The 12,457-nt window shown below is 44.1% G+C and overlaps 1 protein-coding gene across 1 annotated transcript in view; it reads left to right on the top strand.

Annotated features, from left to right (window-relative positions):
* Positions 1-3,800: 3,800 nt before the first annotated feature.
* Positions 3,801-12,457, top strand: part of col27a1a (collagen, type XXVII, alpha 1a) — a 79,952-nt gene continuing 71,295 nt past the window's right edge. Inside the window, exons 1-2 of the mRNA XM_069673311.1 lie at positions 3,801-4,160; positions 8,053-8,123. Of these exons, the coding sequence (XP_069529412.1) occupies positions 4,108-4,160; positions 8,053-8,123 (124 nt within the window). The 5' untranslated portion in view covers positions 3,801-4,107. The remainder of the gene's footprint in view (positions 4,161-8,052; positions 8,124-12,457) is intronic.

The raw sequence follows: 12,457 nt of genomic DNA, 5'->3' as shown, positions 1-12,457 counted from the left end.
TTTTCCCACTTAGCTTTTATGTTCAAAAACCAACAATTTACATATTGCCACAAAAATTCCAAAATGATGCGCCCTGTTGTGAAACTATTCCAGACATTCTTTATTTTTGAATCAAGACCTTAAATGTCACTTTAAATCAGTCGCTGACAAATATACACAAACACCCCCACCCCTTGCTAAGAATTTTTTTACACTCCCTAAAAAGAGAGCAAACTTTAAAAGGTTACGATTACAGTAAAAGTGCACCAATTTAGCACCAAACAACAACATCTCAACCCTGAACACTAAAATACAGTACGAAAACAGCAAACGCAGCACAAATCAGGCTAAAAGCAGCACACAGTGGGGAAACTCAACTCCATATTTCACACTTCAACAAGTACAGGTCTGTGTGTTGACACTTTCAGTCCAGTGCAGCCAGGTCCGAGAGGCCGGCCCCCTGAAGAGCTCGTCTCCCCCAGCAGGTTATTCTGGTGTTATTATGAGAACTCAACATGCTCATTATGGTTGTGGCACCGCTCTCGGGGTGGCTGTCGACTCTGGTGTGCCAGCACTGGAAATGCTTGTGGTGAGGGAATGACAGGGAGAGAGAGAGAGGGATCGAGGAGAGCGGAGGAAACGGGGCGAGATGGAGAGGATTTAGCCAGACAATAGCGAAGAGGGACTGAGGAGTCGGCGTGGAGCGGGGTGTGACAGATAAAAGAGAAGAAGACAAAGAGATAGACATGGAAATAGAAAGAGCTCGACAAGAGAAGACAAGAGCTTGTTAGACCGCTTCCCTCCTCCCAGTGCATCTCCAAACCAGCCCCACGCAGGAAGGAGACACAACCAAGAGCACAAACAAGAGGAGAGAACCACCTGTGAGGGAAAAACACAAACCACAGAGACACTCCACATACACACACATGTACTCACACAACTCACGCACACACACATTCCTTGTATGAACAGTCTTTTTGTGTGCAGCGGAGCTGAGAGAGACAGCACTGTCTGGTTCACCGCCGCCACCTCCGTAACCTCTGCCACTGCCCAGCGTGAAAACACACCTACACAGAGGTGACTGTCTTACAACCTGTTTATTTGTTGGGTGACATGAGGTGATTTTATTTCCACACGTGCGCTAAAATACACCTCTGTTTACCAGCGTCTTTCTTTAGAGGGTTGTAAATTGTCAAAACTACACGGAGAGTGTGTTCAGTTTAATAAATAAAGTTTTACCACTTAAACGTACTTTGAGGAGCTTTTAACTGAGTATGAAACAGACTCTGATGCTTCTATATGAGCTTAAAAGCAATCGAGACCTTGTGGAAGAAGACGGATTTCTTCTTTGTAGTTATTTTTAAAGTCTGTCAGACCAGAACGCCGCCGAAAAAGCGTTTGTACGCATTTTCTTTGGCAGATTTTCGGAATAAATGGTAAGTTAGTTAGCTAAAACGAAGCATTTTTTAATCGAGAATACAACACACGTATGTACAGGACCGGATCGGCAAAGAAAAAAGAACCGCTTTGTCCACAGGGCTCGACCCAAAATGAAAGTTCCTGACAGTAGCTTTAAGGTCACCTGGAAACAATTCCCAACATGCTACTTATGCCAAACAGCAGTGACATCCAGATAAATATAAACCATGAGATGAGTGTGAACACCCAGCCAAACCCAGCGCCAAATTTCCCGAGCTTTCAGTCCCGAAACACTGTACTGCTTGTTTATGCGTATGTACAGTACACAGCTCACTGTAAACACTGATATCCAAACAGCCTGTGTTGCTGTTTCTCTTGCCGTGCATCAAAGAACAGTCTTGTGTCCTCAGCAGGCCCAGGCTGCAATTTAGGCTCAAGGCGTGGCCCGGCACCCATTGGGTTGTGTCCGCCCTGCGCACCAGTAATGACCCCTTCCCTATGGGGAGCGTTTGATCTGGGCTGCCTGTGTGCTTCAGCACGGCCTATTTCTGGAGCGTGGGGGGGATAAAGGGAGCTTTCAGACTTGGTGCCAATGACCATAATTAAGCAGCTTTAAGGGGTGGCAGTGAGCGCGCTAGCGAGCGCAGAGTTTGTAATTTGGATGAAGGGGGCAGAGTCGTTGTGGCTCATTGGGAGCACATGGGAGGGTCGGGTGGCACCGAGCGCTGAAACACAAGGGACAGAGTGTGTGAAGGGGATTGTAAAGAGGATGTTAATGACTCGCGTCCATTAGCACCCACCCCTGGGGGCTGGCTGACGAGCAGCCTTAGGGTGCAGTGCCGAGAGATCACCACGGCTGACACACGCAGTCGGTCCCGCCCTAACAAGGTGTCATTCAAGGCGACCTTTCAGGGCTACAGGCCTCTGGCCGGTCAGCTCAAAGACCAGTGCTAATGGACCCCAGTCACTAAGATCCTTATTCTGCAGCCTCCTCAGCTACACTGATGAAGCTGTGTGCAGCATTCATGTGAACAAGCAGTTTGCTGTAACACACATGCAGAGTGTTTGGCTATTTTCATACAAGTGTAGTGAGTGTAAGGTAAGGTGGTGTTCAGTTGATAAGACCCTCCTATTTCTGGAGTCAATCCCTTCAAATGGACTTAATGAAAGCAAAATTGCTCAAAAAGTTGTTAGTTCTCATTTAGAAAATTATTTAAGCGATGGTGGGCTGAGGACCAACCAGGTGTGTGTGTTGTTCTAAGGAATGCCAGAGGCTTAATGTAGCTGATGTGGGAGTATTCTTCTTTCATTTGAACCGAACTGTAAAGGATATTTTCACCCAAATTATCAATAAAAAGCCAACTTTTTTAAAAGGTTTTGAGATTTCAGTGTGTGACATTTTTCCCTCAAGCTCAGTATGATGGAAACTCTGGATAATAAACACCTTGCTTTGAGCAGTTTTCATCTGAACTCCATATAACTAAAGAAACATTTGTCTCCCTCCATTCCCCACTCATCACATATTTTTGAAGGAACACAAATCTTTATCGCTGTGTTAAACACACACATTCATCCAGCATCTCTAACAGATGTCAGGTGGTAATTACTGGCTCTTGTGGCTGTGCTGTGGTCTTAGGGAGGCCTTAACCTGCGCGAGGCCGCGACCCCTCTTATCGTAATGGGAGCTGATCCAGGTGCTGCTCCGTCTCCATTAACGCTTCTCAAACACAATGGGAAGACTGGTGTCAACGCTGACGTATTACACTGGGAAATGTTGCTAAATGTCTGCAGGATTATTTGAATTGTTTGAAGTTGCCTGTTTTGATTTATTCTCCTGTTCTTCACGTTATTGTAAAGCACTGTGAACTCGCGTTGTAAAGTCCTATATAAATAAAGTTTTTAAAAATCATTTTATTAAACAGAGTATGTTTTGAAGTGTGTTACCTATATCCTATTCAAAACTCCCTCTGATTTTTCACCAGTTTTAATTCCAAGCTATTTAAGACTCAAGTTAATATTGAAGTATCAAAGTTCACATTCACTGGTTTGGTTCTCTTGCATGACTGATTTCTGGTTTGCAATCACCCACAACACTCCTAATATTTTTGGGCTAGTAATAAAACTACACAACTGAGAGTCTGGAGTAGGCGTCCCTGTTCGACACATCCAGCCTGCCCACCGAGCCTCACCGTGCTTCTTTCAGCTGCTTTACCGGCGCGTGGGGCTTTGGGTAAGATCCATGTGGCCACCCCCCTGGAGAAAGGCGTGTAGTTGCTGCATGCAACCGCTGGGTTTGTAACTTGACACCTGGCCGTGCGGTGCATTTGCCATCGCTTTACCCACAGAAAGCCTATTTAAAAAGGAAAGGGATGAGTCCAGCGCTCCTGACTCCGTAACCCCCCTCCAAAAAGGAACCTCAGCTTTCTCTCCGGGCTGCGCGTCCTTCACTCTGGATCGGCATAAATGAATGAAACACAGGGGAATATCGACAGACAATCGCACAGGAAAACTCTCTGTGAAAGCAGCAGCCTGCCAGGAGGAATTTATGTCGGGCTTGACAGGCAAATCAACATGAGTTTTTCCCTCTGGAACTTCATCTCAAGCTTGTCAAATGCGTAAAACGGCGACCGGTGTCGTCTGCCCCCCTTGCGAAGGAGTCACGCTGTGATTAACGGTCAGGTTTTTGACTGCCAGGACAAATGAATACAAATGAATTTAGGCACCCGAAGGAGAGATTGCAGAACCTCTCATCTAGACACAAAGTAAGTACCAATTAGTTTTATCTGTTTTACGTGTCTGTGAGGAGAGAGGGTGTGTGAAAGGGCTGAGGTGAGAGCGATCACTGAGTTACAATTGAAGGAACTGTGTGTCCATGTGCGTACCTGTGATGTGCCGGCTGGCTGTGGTCCAGCTCACCATGCAGGAGTGCTGTCCGCTGGGGACGGTGGAGGCTCTGCATGGGGTCTGTTAGGACCCTGGGTCTTCATTGTCATTTGTTTGACATCCACCCACGTTTTGCTAAAATAAGCCGACCTGTCCAAATGTTTAGTCAGTTTTATATTCTGGAAATATAAGACCTAGCGAGTTAATTTGGAATTTCTGCAGACTTCATTCAATATTTCATCCTTTCTGTGCAAGTTACTGTGGAAAATATACGTTGTGCATATGCAAAAGCGTTGCCATATGTGTTTACTAAAGTGACTCACCTATTAGAGCAAACAAAACAGCCATTTATTGAGACCTATAAAGTTTCCTAAGAGGTCCATCAGCATCCTCTGCAGCCTGAGCTACATTTTGTTAGGATGCTTTCCATGTTTCCCCTTTTACGCACGGCCACATTTACGCACGACGCTGTTTCAGGACGAGAAGTTTCCAACCTTGAATGTTATTAAAGCAACTTGGCAAAAACTATGACACAAGTTTTTTCGTAATAGTTTCCCCGCGAGCTACCACTCATTCATTTATTTATACAAACATCTGCAGCTGACATGAGTTTCACCGCTCTGTGGCATGAAGTGCAGATGTTTTATGCATGTGTTTACTGCATACATTTTCACAGACGGTGAAAAACAGATCGGGCTATTAAATGGAGCGAAATATTTGTTCTCGACTTGGCACAGTGTTGACTTGTCTGGGAAGAGCATGCAGCTGCCAGCTGTTAGACAGTTTGCGTAAAAAGAGTAATTCATTCATTGATAAATGCACGCGTTATTCTGAGTTTCGAATAGGATTTGGTTTTATTGCACATTGAACACCTGGTTTAGTGAATGAATTAGTGGTTAAGTGAAGGTGCAGCCGTCTAGGAGGTAGGAAAGTGCAGAGATCGGACACAATGTCTCGCGCTTCATTTTAACAAGCTGGTGAGATGTATGAGCTTTATTTATCGCACCTGCCTGGATATTTAGAAAAATTATAAGAAAAATAATTCCATACTCAAAATGTGTTTCTCGGCAGTACAATGAAACAACTACTTTATCAGTTTCAGATGCGCATGGCATTTAAAGTTGTAGGCTGTAAGAGTCTACCTGTGCGTTATTCGCTGCCTCGTGCATCATTCACTACATGACCACGTGGTGTCGCTCTTTACGTCCCCCTCATGGCTCTTAAAATGCATTTATTTTGGGGGTATTACATTTGCATATTTTTAGTCTAGAGAAAAAAATGTGGAGTTTAATTTTTAAAATGTAAAATCTCGCTTCAGCTAGTTTCAGCAGCGGCTAAATTCAGCCAGAGAATATGAGAATAAAACACATAAAATGTTACGTTTCATCTGCTCTCAGGATAGGTGGAAATAGCTGGAACAAGACAGAATTAAGTGTTATTATTTTGAAATAAAAACTTTATTTATAAAATGATTTTACTGCAGAGGGATCACATGATGGACACACAAGTGTACCAGTGGTCCTATGAGATGTCAGGCACACCGTCTTCCTCATCAGCCTCTCTTAGTGTCAGCTCATGCATAGGAATTTTCCGCTGTGTGTGTGTGTAGGCATGAGTATTTCTGTGTGTGTGTGTGTTTGCTCAGGATCACCTTTGGGAACTCCTTTCAAGGAATCATTGAGTAGTTCAAACCTGTGAAAGGAAAAGGAAACTACATTGGAGAGTTTTTTTCGCCCCTCAACCTTTGACTGGTTGAACCGGCCTACAGACGGGCCGCTGTTTGAGCGTGTAGGGGGGGAGGACGAGGGGTGGCTCTGGGGGTCAAGAGGTTAGAATCAGAGCTCAGGCATTAGGAAAAGAGATAGAGATGCCAGAAATATTAGCAGAGAAAGAGAGCTTGTGGCTCTGAGGAAATATGAGACGTATCTGTCAGTTTCCATCTGTAGATTTCTGCAGCTGATTATAAAATGTGGCACCAGATATCTTCGGCTGCCAATCACGAGCAGAGAGAGAGAGATGTTATCGGCAGCACAGAGCGGCCTTCTTCCCTCTGCTGTCGCTGAAAAGTGAGTTCAGCGGCTCGCTCTCAAACATATAGGTTAGACTGTCTGGTTTAGTGGATGACTTAAGAGGAGGTATTGTTCAGCTGGCTTGTTTTTTGTCCACTCAGCTTGGCCAAAACCTCCCTGCGGGAGTCATGTCATCGCTCACTGTTGCAGTATGAAAACCACACCAGACAGGGTCAGTGTCCAAATGTCAGACTATCTGATTTAAATGCCCCCTGTGCAAAAATCCACAAATGCACCGAAGAAGAAGAATCACCGCACCTCAAAAGCACCCTAATGAAAATCTAAACAAGCTACTGGGGACTTTTATTGTGAAAATCCACATAAAACAAGCGCCGTTTCCCTGGCAACTTTGTCTAGTTTGCGCGGATGTAAACAGCCCGAGGGACAGAATGAGAGTCAGTAAAAAATCTCAGCATTCATGACTCATTTTCAGAAAGCAGATCCCTCCTCAGCTGATAAGACGCTGAATAAGAGTGTAACCAGCTGGGAGACACACACACACACACTTACACACACACACTTAAACCAGGCTTTCTGGGTAACCACAAGCAGCTGTGTGTGGGGTTGATTGTGATGAAGCTTTATTAGCAACTCGGAACTGGGAAGAAAGGCAGACACAGACACCACAAACACACAATCAGACACTCAGATATGTACACACACTTCCTGATTATAATCATTCAGACTTGCGGGGGAAGCAACTGCTATTTAGTGTCTGCAGGAATACTCCAAAATAAAAGACACAGACACATTTTGCAGGTAAACAAGCTCCCGCAAAGTCTTTCCCACTTTTATGTATTTGGATCTGCTGGCCCACGCCCCCCGTCTGCCTGCCCCGCTCAGCCACAGCTGCTATACACATTTCCTCCTCCGATGAGTGTGCGTGTGTGTGCGTGCGTGTGACCATGTGTGTCTGGATGACCTCCAGCGGTAAACAGTGGCTCCCCTGCCTGTCACCAGATCTCAGTCCCCTGCTGAGCTCTCAGTCCACATGCCAATCAGTCTCTTACCTCTGCGGCACACCTGGATGTGCTGAGGGAGGCAGATTCTGTTGCTTTTATATGTGTGTGTGTGTATGTGTGTGGGCGTTCGCATGTTGGTTTTGGGCGGAGAGTTGATGGATAGGTCTACTGTAGTATTTCTGTCTTACAAACCACAACTTGATGCTGTCTGTGTGTGTTTTGGAGGGAAGCGCTTGTCTTCTCTTGCTGAGCTGTAAGTGCTTTTGCAGAATCAAGCTCCCATTTGTTATTCACGGGGTATCAGTCGCTTCAAATGCAAAACATATGTGTTTGTTTGTGTTTTTAACATGATGCAAAAACAATGAGGTCAGATTATAATCTTTATTACCTCACTTTTTTATTTTATCTTGGTCTATTTCATAAATCTTTGGACAAAAACCATTTAAAACGGTTTATTTAAGGATAATAAACCTTAATTAATGATTTATTAACATCCATATCTACAGAATGGATGTGTTCTTGGAAAGTGAGAAACCCATTACAACATTTACAACAGTAGTGTCACCAAATAGAAACGGTAAACATCAGCCAATTTGAGTTATACCAACCTGGCAACCCCCAAATCTGCTCCTATAATTAGCTTGCTGCATTACGAGTCAATTATTCAATATGATTTTAAAAGTTGTAAGAATCTACTCTGTGTTTCCTCTCTCTAACGCCATCTCTTCTCTTCCCCCCAGGAGAGCCCTATTGCTCTGTACAGTTTTATATTGTACGTGTTACCTGGGACTTACACAAGTACACTCTGAAGGTAAGACTTCTCTCTCTCCCCCTCTCTGAAACTTAACACGCGGAAAACACTGCGAAACTTATTGCAGCACTGGGGGGGGATTTTGGAGTTATTCTTTGCCTGTTTGGTCGTTGCCCAAGCACGTAAACACATTGCCATGAGAATTGGGCCAGCAGTTGCCATGACGACGAGTGTTGAGAAAGCTGAGTGAGCAAGGGTAGTGATCACATCATAGGTCCAAAGCTGAAAAATGTAGTCCTAAATCACAACGACGTGAAAAGAGCCGCTTGTAGCGATGAGCATACAGGGAGTAATCACCTGAATCTGCTGCTCTGCTGGAAGTTATCATTTAGCTGTCTGGCCCACAATTTTACTGTCTAACTTCACTCTCACTGCTCTATAAGTGTCGTCTTCTCTTGAGCAAACAGCTGTTTGCAGGTAAAAAGCTCTAAAAAGCAACTGTAGGCTACCTGCTAATTAGCAAAAAGCAGACAGACTAAGCTAGCGACTAGCCAGGGAACTTAGCGAAGCATTTAGCAACTGAGGAGACAGATACTCCCCCCAGGAGTTGGTAGAGACCAAAAACAGAGCAAAAAAGAGAGTCAATATTGGACATATGTTTGCGACTGGACACAATAAAGCTCTAAAATATCTGATGATGTTGCCTTGCAACAGCTGGATGTGTAAATTAGCATCTGTTAGCTAATAAGTTCCCAGTGAACACCTGGTTTAATGAAAGAATTAGTGTATAAGTGAAGGTGCAGCCGTCTAGGAAGTAGGAAAGTGTGGAGATCAGACGCACTGTCATCTAACTCTTCAGTATAACAAGCTGGTGAGATGTTTCAGCTATTTTATCCCACCTGCCTGGATATTTTGAAAATTAATACGAAAAATAAAGAATGGCTTCCATTTTAAAACATTGTTTCACGGCTTTACACTTTTACACTGTTACAGTTTCACGGATATTCCCCTCAGGAGTTGGTTGAGACCAAAAACAGAGCAAAAACAAAGTCAATAACGGACATACATTTGAGAGTTAGACACTAAAACAGCTCCACATTTCTGACAACGTTGTAACTGCTGGATTTGTAAATTAGCATCTGTTAGCTAACATGTTCACCATATCGATTTGTTTCTGCTGCCCCCAAGTGGCCAACAAATCACTTTCTGTAGGTTTAATAAAGAGGGAGTATAGTGGATTAGTTAGTAATGCAAGTAATGCAAGTATAAATCCCAATCTGATTGTTTTGGTCTCCAGTGTAACATAAAGCATGTTTCATTGTCCATCAACAGTTGCCACATTTGACGTTTTTCTACCCACTTCCTATGTGACTGGGCCTCTAAGGTTGTCTTTTTGCCTGGCTTGTGATCATTTGAGGCTCTTTTTTTGCCATCTCATGTTTTCCTCTGATGAAAAGTTATAGACACAGTCCAGTGAATCGGCCCCTCGTGTCCTCTATTTACCGTGATTGAGACTGACAGGGCACACAGTTCAATAGGCCCCAACCTGCAGTCACTGAAAGTGACGGCCGACAAAGCCAAACATCATCCTAGTCCTTTAGTCCTATACCCCTTTCCCACCAAAATTAACGCCTTGACGCGGGTTTTTCAGACCCTGGAAGACCCGCTTATAAATGCTGATAGTCTCTCATTGCCAGTGGAGTATCCTGCTTTCGGTCTCTTTTCTGCTGCATCACCGTCTAATGTCACAGGCTTAGTAAACAATAGTACGTGCAAAGAATTTAAATTATACATTGTGTTCCCATCAATGCCGGAGCCGAGGTGATTATTACCCAGGCCTACTGCAGAGTCATTTGACCCGGGTCTGACTGCTGATTGTAACCTTTCCCACTAAGCAAAAGTGGGTGTTAGCAGGTTTTTTTGACCAGTGGGAAAGGGTCTATAGTCATTTGGCAAAAGCCTTTATAAGCTTTAATCATACATCTGCTCATTTAACTTTAAAGATAGGGCTAATTTTAGACAAGTCAGCTGGTTTGAGGCTAGTTTTTGACGGCGGTCAAATCTGCCAACACAGTCAAAAAATGACCCCCATGACGCCGGACCAGTCAGTCAGTCTGGAGTTATAATCTTTTTGATCTTTCCCTCCAACCACGATGATTCCTCTTGAGAACTCTGGTTGTTGTCTATTTTTACATAAAGGGGAACGCCACAGATTTCACATCAAAGTCTGTTTACAGGTCTCTGGCCTGTTGTGGCTTAGATGACTACAGGTTTAAAAATGAATCTGGGGGTGTGGAGTTAGAGACTAGTTAACTGGCTCCTCATATCTGCTAACAGCTGGAGGCTACATTAGCCAAATCTCCGACCAAACTGTTGGTGGTCGAGTTGCATTCTGGTGCCTGTTTTTCAAACTGAAAATATCAAAACAGACAAGAAATGCTTTGTTTCTCTTTTTAAGACTTCCTCTGATCGCTCTATTAAGAAGCAGTGGATTTCATAAGATCTCTTTCAGGGCCTTGACAGACAGCTGGCTTAGTGCTAACCAAATGCTTGTCTAAGATTCCCTTTTGGCGCACAAACCCAATAATTGACTTGCATGATCAATCTTAAGATTCACTTCTGTTTGGGAGAGTGGTCAAATTCAAATGGGGCATTTGGCGGTTAGGTTGCAAACCATATCACCACGACGGGCGCTGGTTTGACCAGGGACTTAAATTGCATGTCATATACTTCTCCCTGCATTTGTGTCTGTACTGTCATTTGCAAAACTACCAAAAAACACACTCTAATAAGTAGAGTAAAATGTTTTGTCCTGTATTTAAATAATGAATCATAATTCATGACCCCAAAATGTTGGGGATACATGGGATATCTTGCTGTTGGGAGGATTTTTCCGCTCAGAGATATCATAAATGACTCACTGTAGAATAAGCTGGCCAGACAAAGAGAAATCTTTCGAGTGCGTTCGAATGAATCAAGTGACTTCATCCTCTACAAGGGATAACATTACAGAGCGAAGAGCCGTGGACTTTCTCTCTGTCCTACTTGAGTGACTTGGCACAGAGCGAGGCTCTGAACTGCAGCCATGTGTTGAACACAAGTCTGCGTCTGTGATCCATGCAGAGTGCTGTATATCTAAAACCACATGGTTAATGTATGCACCAGTTATAGTACAAGGGGTATTTAAAAAGAGAAGTTTGGAGACAGGAGTCTCTGCACAGAGCAGATACATGTAATGCACCCCGTGCCTCACTGCCAAGTCCTGTTGTCCTTTACAGCGGCGGAGACCACACAGAGAGGAGAGTTCCCTGTGTGGATGGGTAAATGTTCACTATACCCCATGGCGGTGGTCTTATTTCCTCAGACAATGTTATAAAGCCCTGATGTTTTTAGGGTCTTAGAGCCTTATACAGAACACGCAAAGACTATAAAGAGCTGCCTATAGGAGAGGCATGTCTACATTACTGTACACAGTGTACAGTGTCCAATGTAATCAGACTTCAGATGTGTTAGAATCTGCTCTGCATTAGTAATTCCAGACTAGACAGATTAGTGAAGTATTTGTTTGACATGATACATATGAAAACTCTGAGCTGCTGCCTCCCTCAGGTCCAATTCCTCGATAACCACCAGTTCAACTTGGGATCAAATTCTTGCTCTTGAAAAAACTTTCCATGCAATTATATATTTCTGATGTCTGAGCCTCTAATGAAGCCAGCCTCGTGCTATAGAAAAACAAGCATCCATTGAAATCCTTGCTGTCTATTGATCACCAGTGCAGCCGCTGTCAGGACATCCCATCTGACTTTCCCCTCATCTTCCCCACTTTCTGTCATGTCATCAACTTTGCATGCCCACTTTTCTGTCTCATCACAAGCAGAGCCTCTATACACATGTCCCCATTAGGCAAGGCCCCTGCGGCCACAGGTCAGAGCGAGCCCACAGACAATGGAGATGATGAGGGGCCTGGTCACAGGTTCTGAGATCACAGGTCATGTAGAGAATGAAACGCTGAACAGAGAGTCAAAGTTGGCTGAAAGGCTGGAAACTGTACTCCGCTTCCAGGCACGGAGAAGCTGTGGTTACTGTGGTCATGTTCTGAGTTTTACAAACCGACTCTATTGATGAGAAAGACAGAGAGGGGAAGGAGGAAGGGGAGGTTGTCTGGTGATGCGGATGTCCTTTGGCTTATTAATCCCCAAAGACGCCATCCATTTATATCAAAAAATTCCTTTACGAATACTTGAATCGACACTCTGTGGTGCTGGCCTGGAAGTTTGATAATTTTGCCACCACATGTACATTTACAACCTGACCTCTGACCCATGTGCCTCAAACTTCACACAAATTGTTATGCAGTTTACAGTAGTCCATTATTCCTTGGCCACTAGTGG

This window comes from Semicossyphus pulcher, unplaced genomic scaffold (genome assembly GCF_022749685.1).
Source record: "Semicossyphus pulcher isolate SPU_LCO1_2020_fin unplaced genomic scaffold, fSemPul1.0.p SCAF_22, whole genome shotgun sequence".
In the NCBI taxonomy this organism is placed as follows: Eukaryota; Metazoa; Chordata; class Actinopteri; order Labriformes; family Labridae; genus Semicossyphus; species Semicossyphus pulcher.
This window is presented reverse-complemented; position numbering and strand designations above follow the sequence as displayed.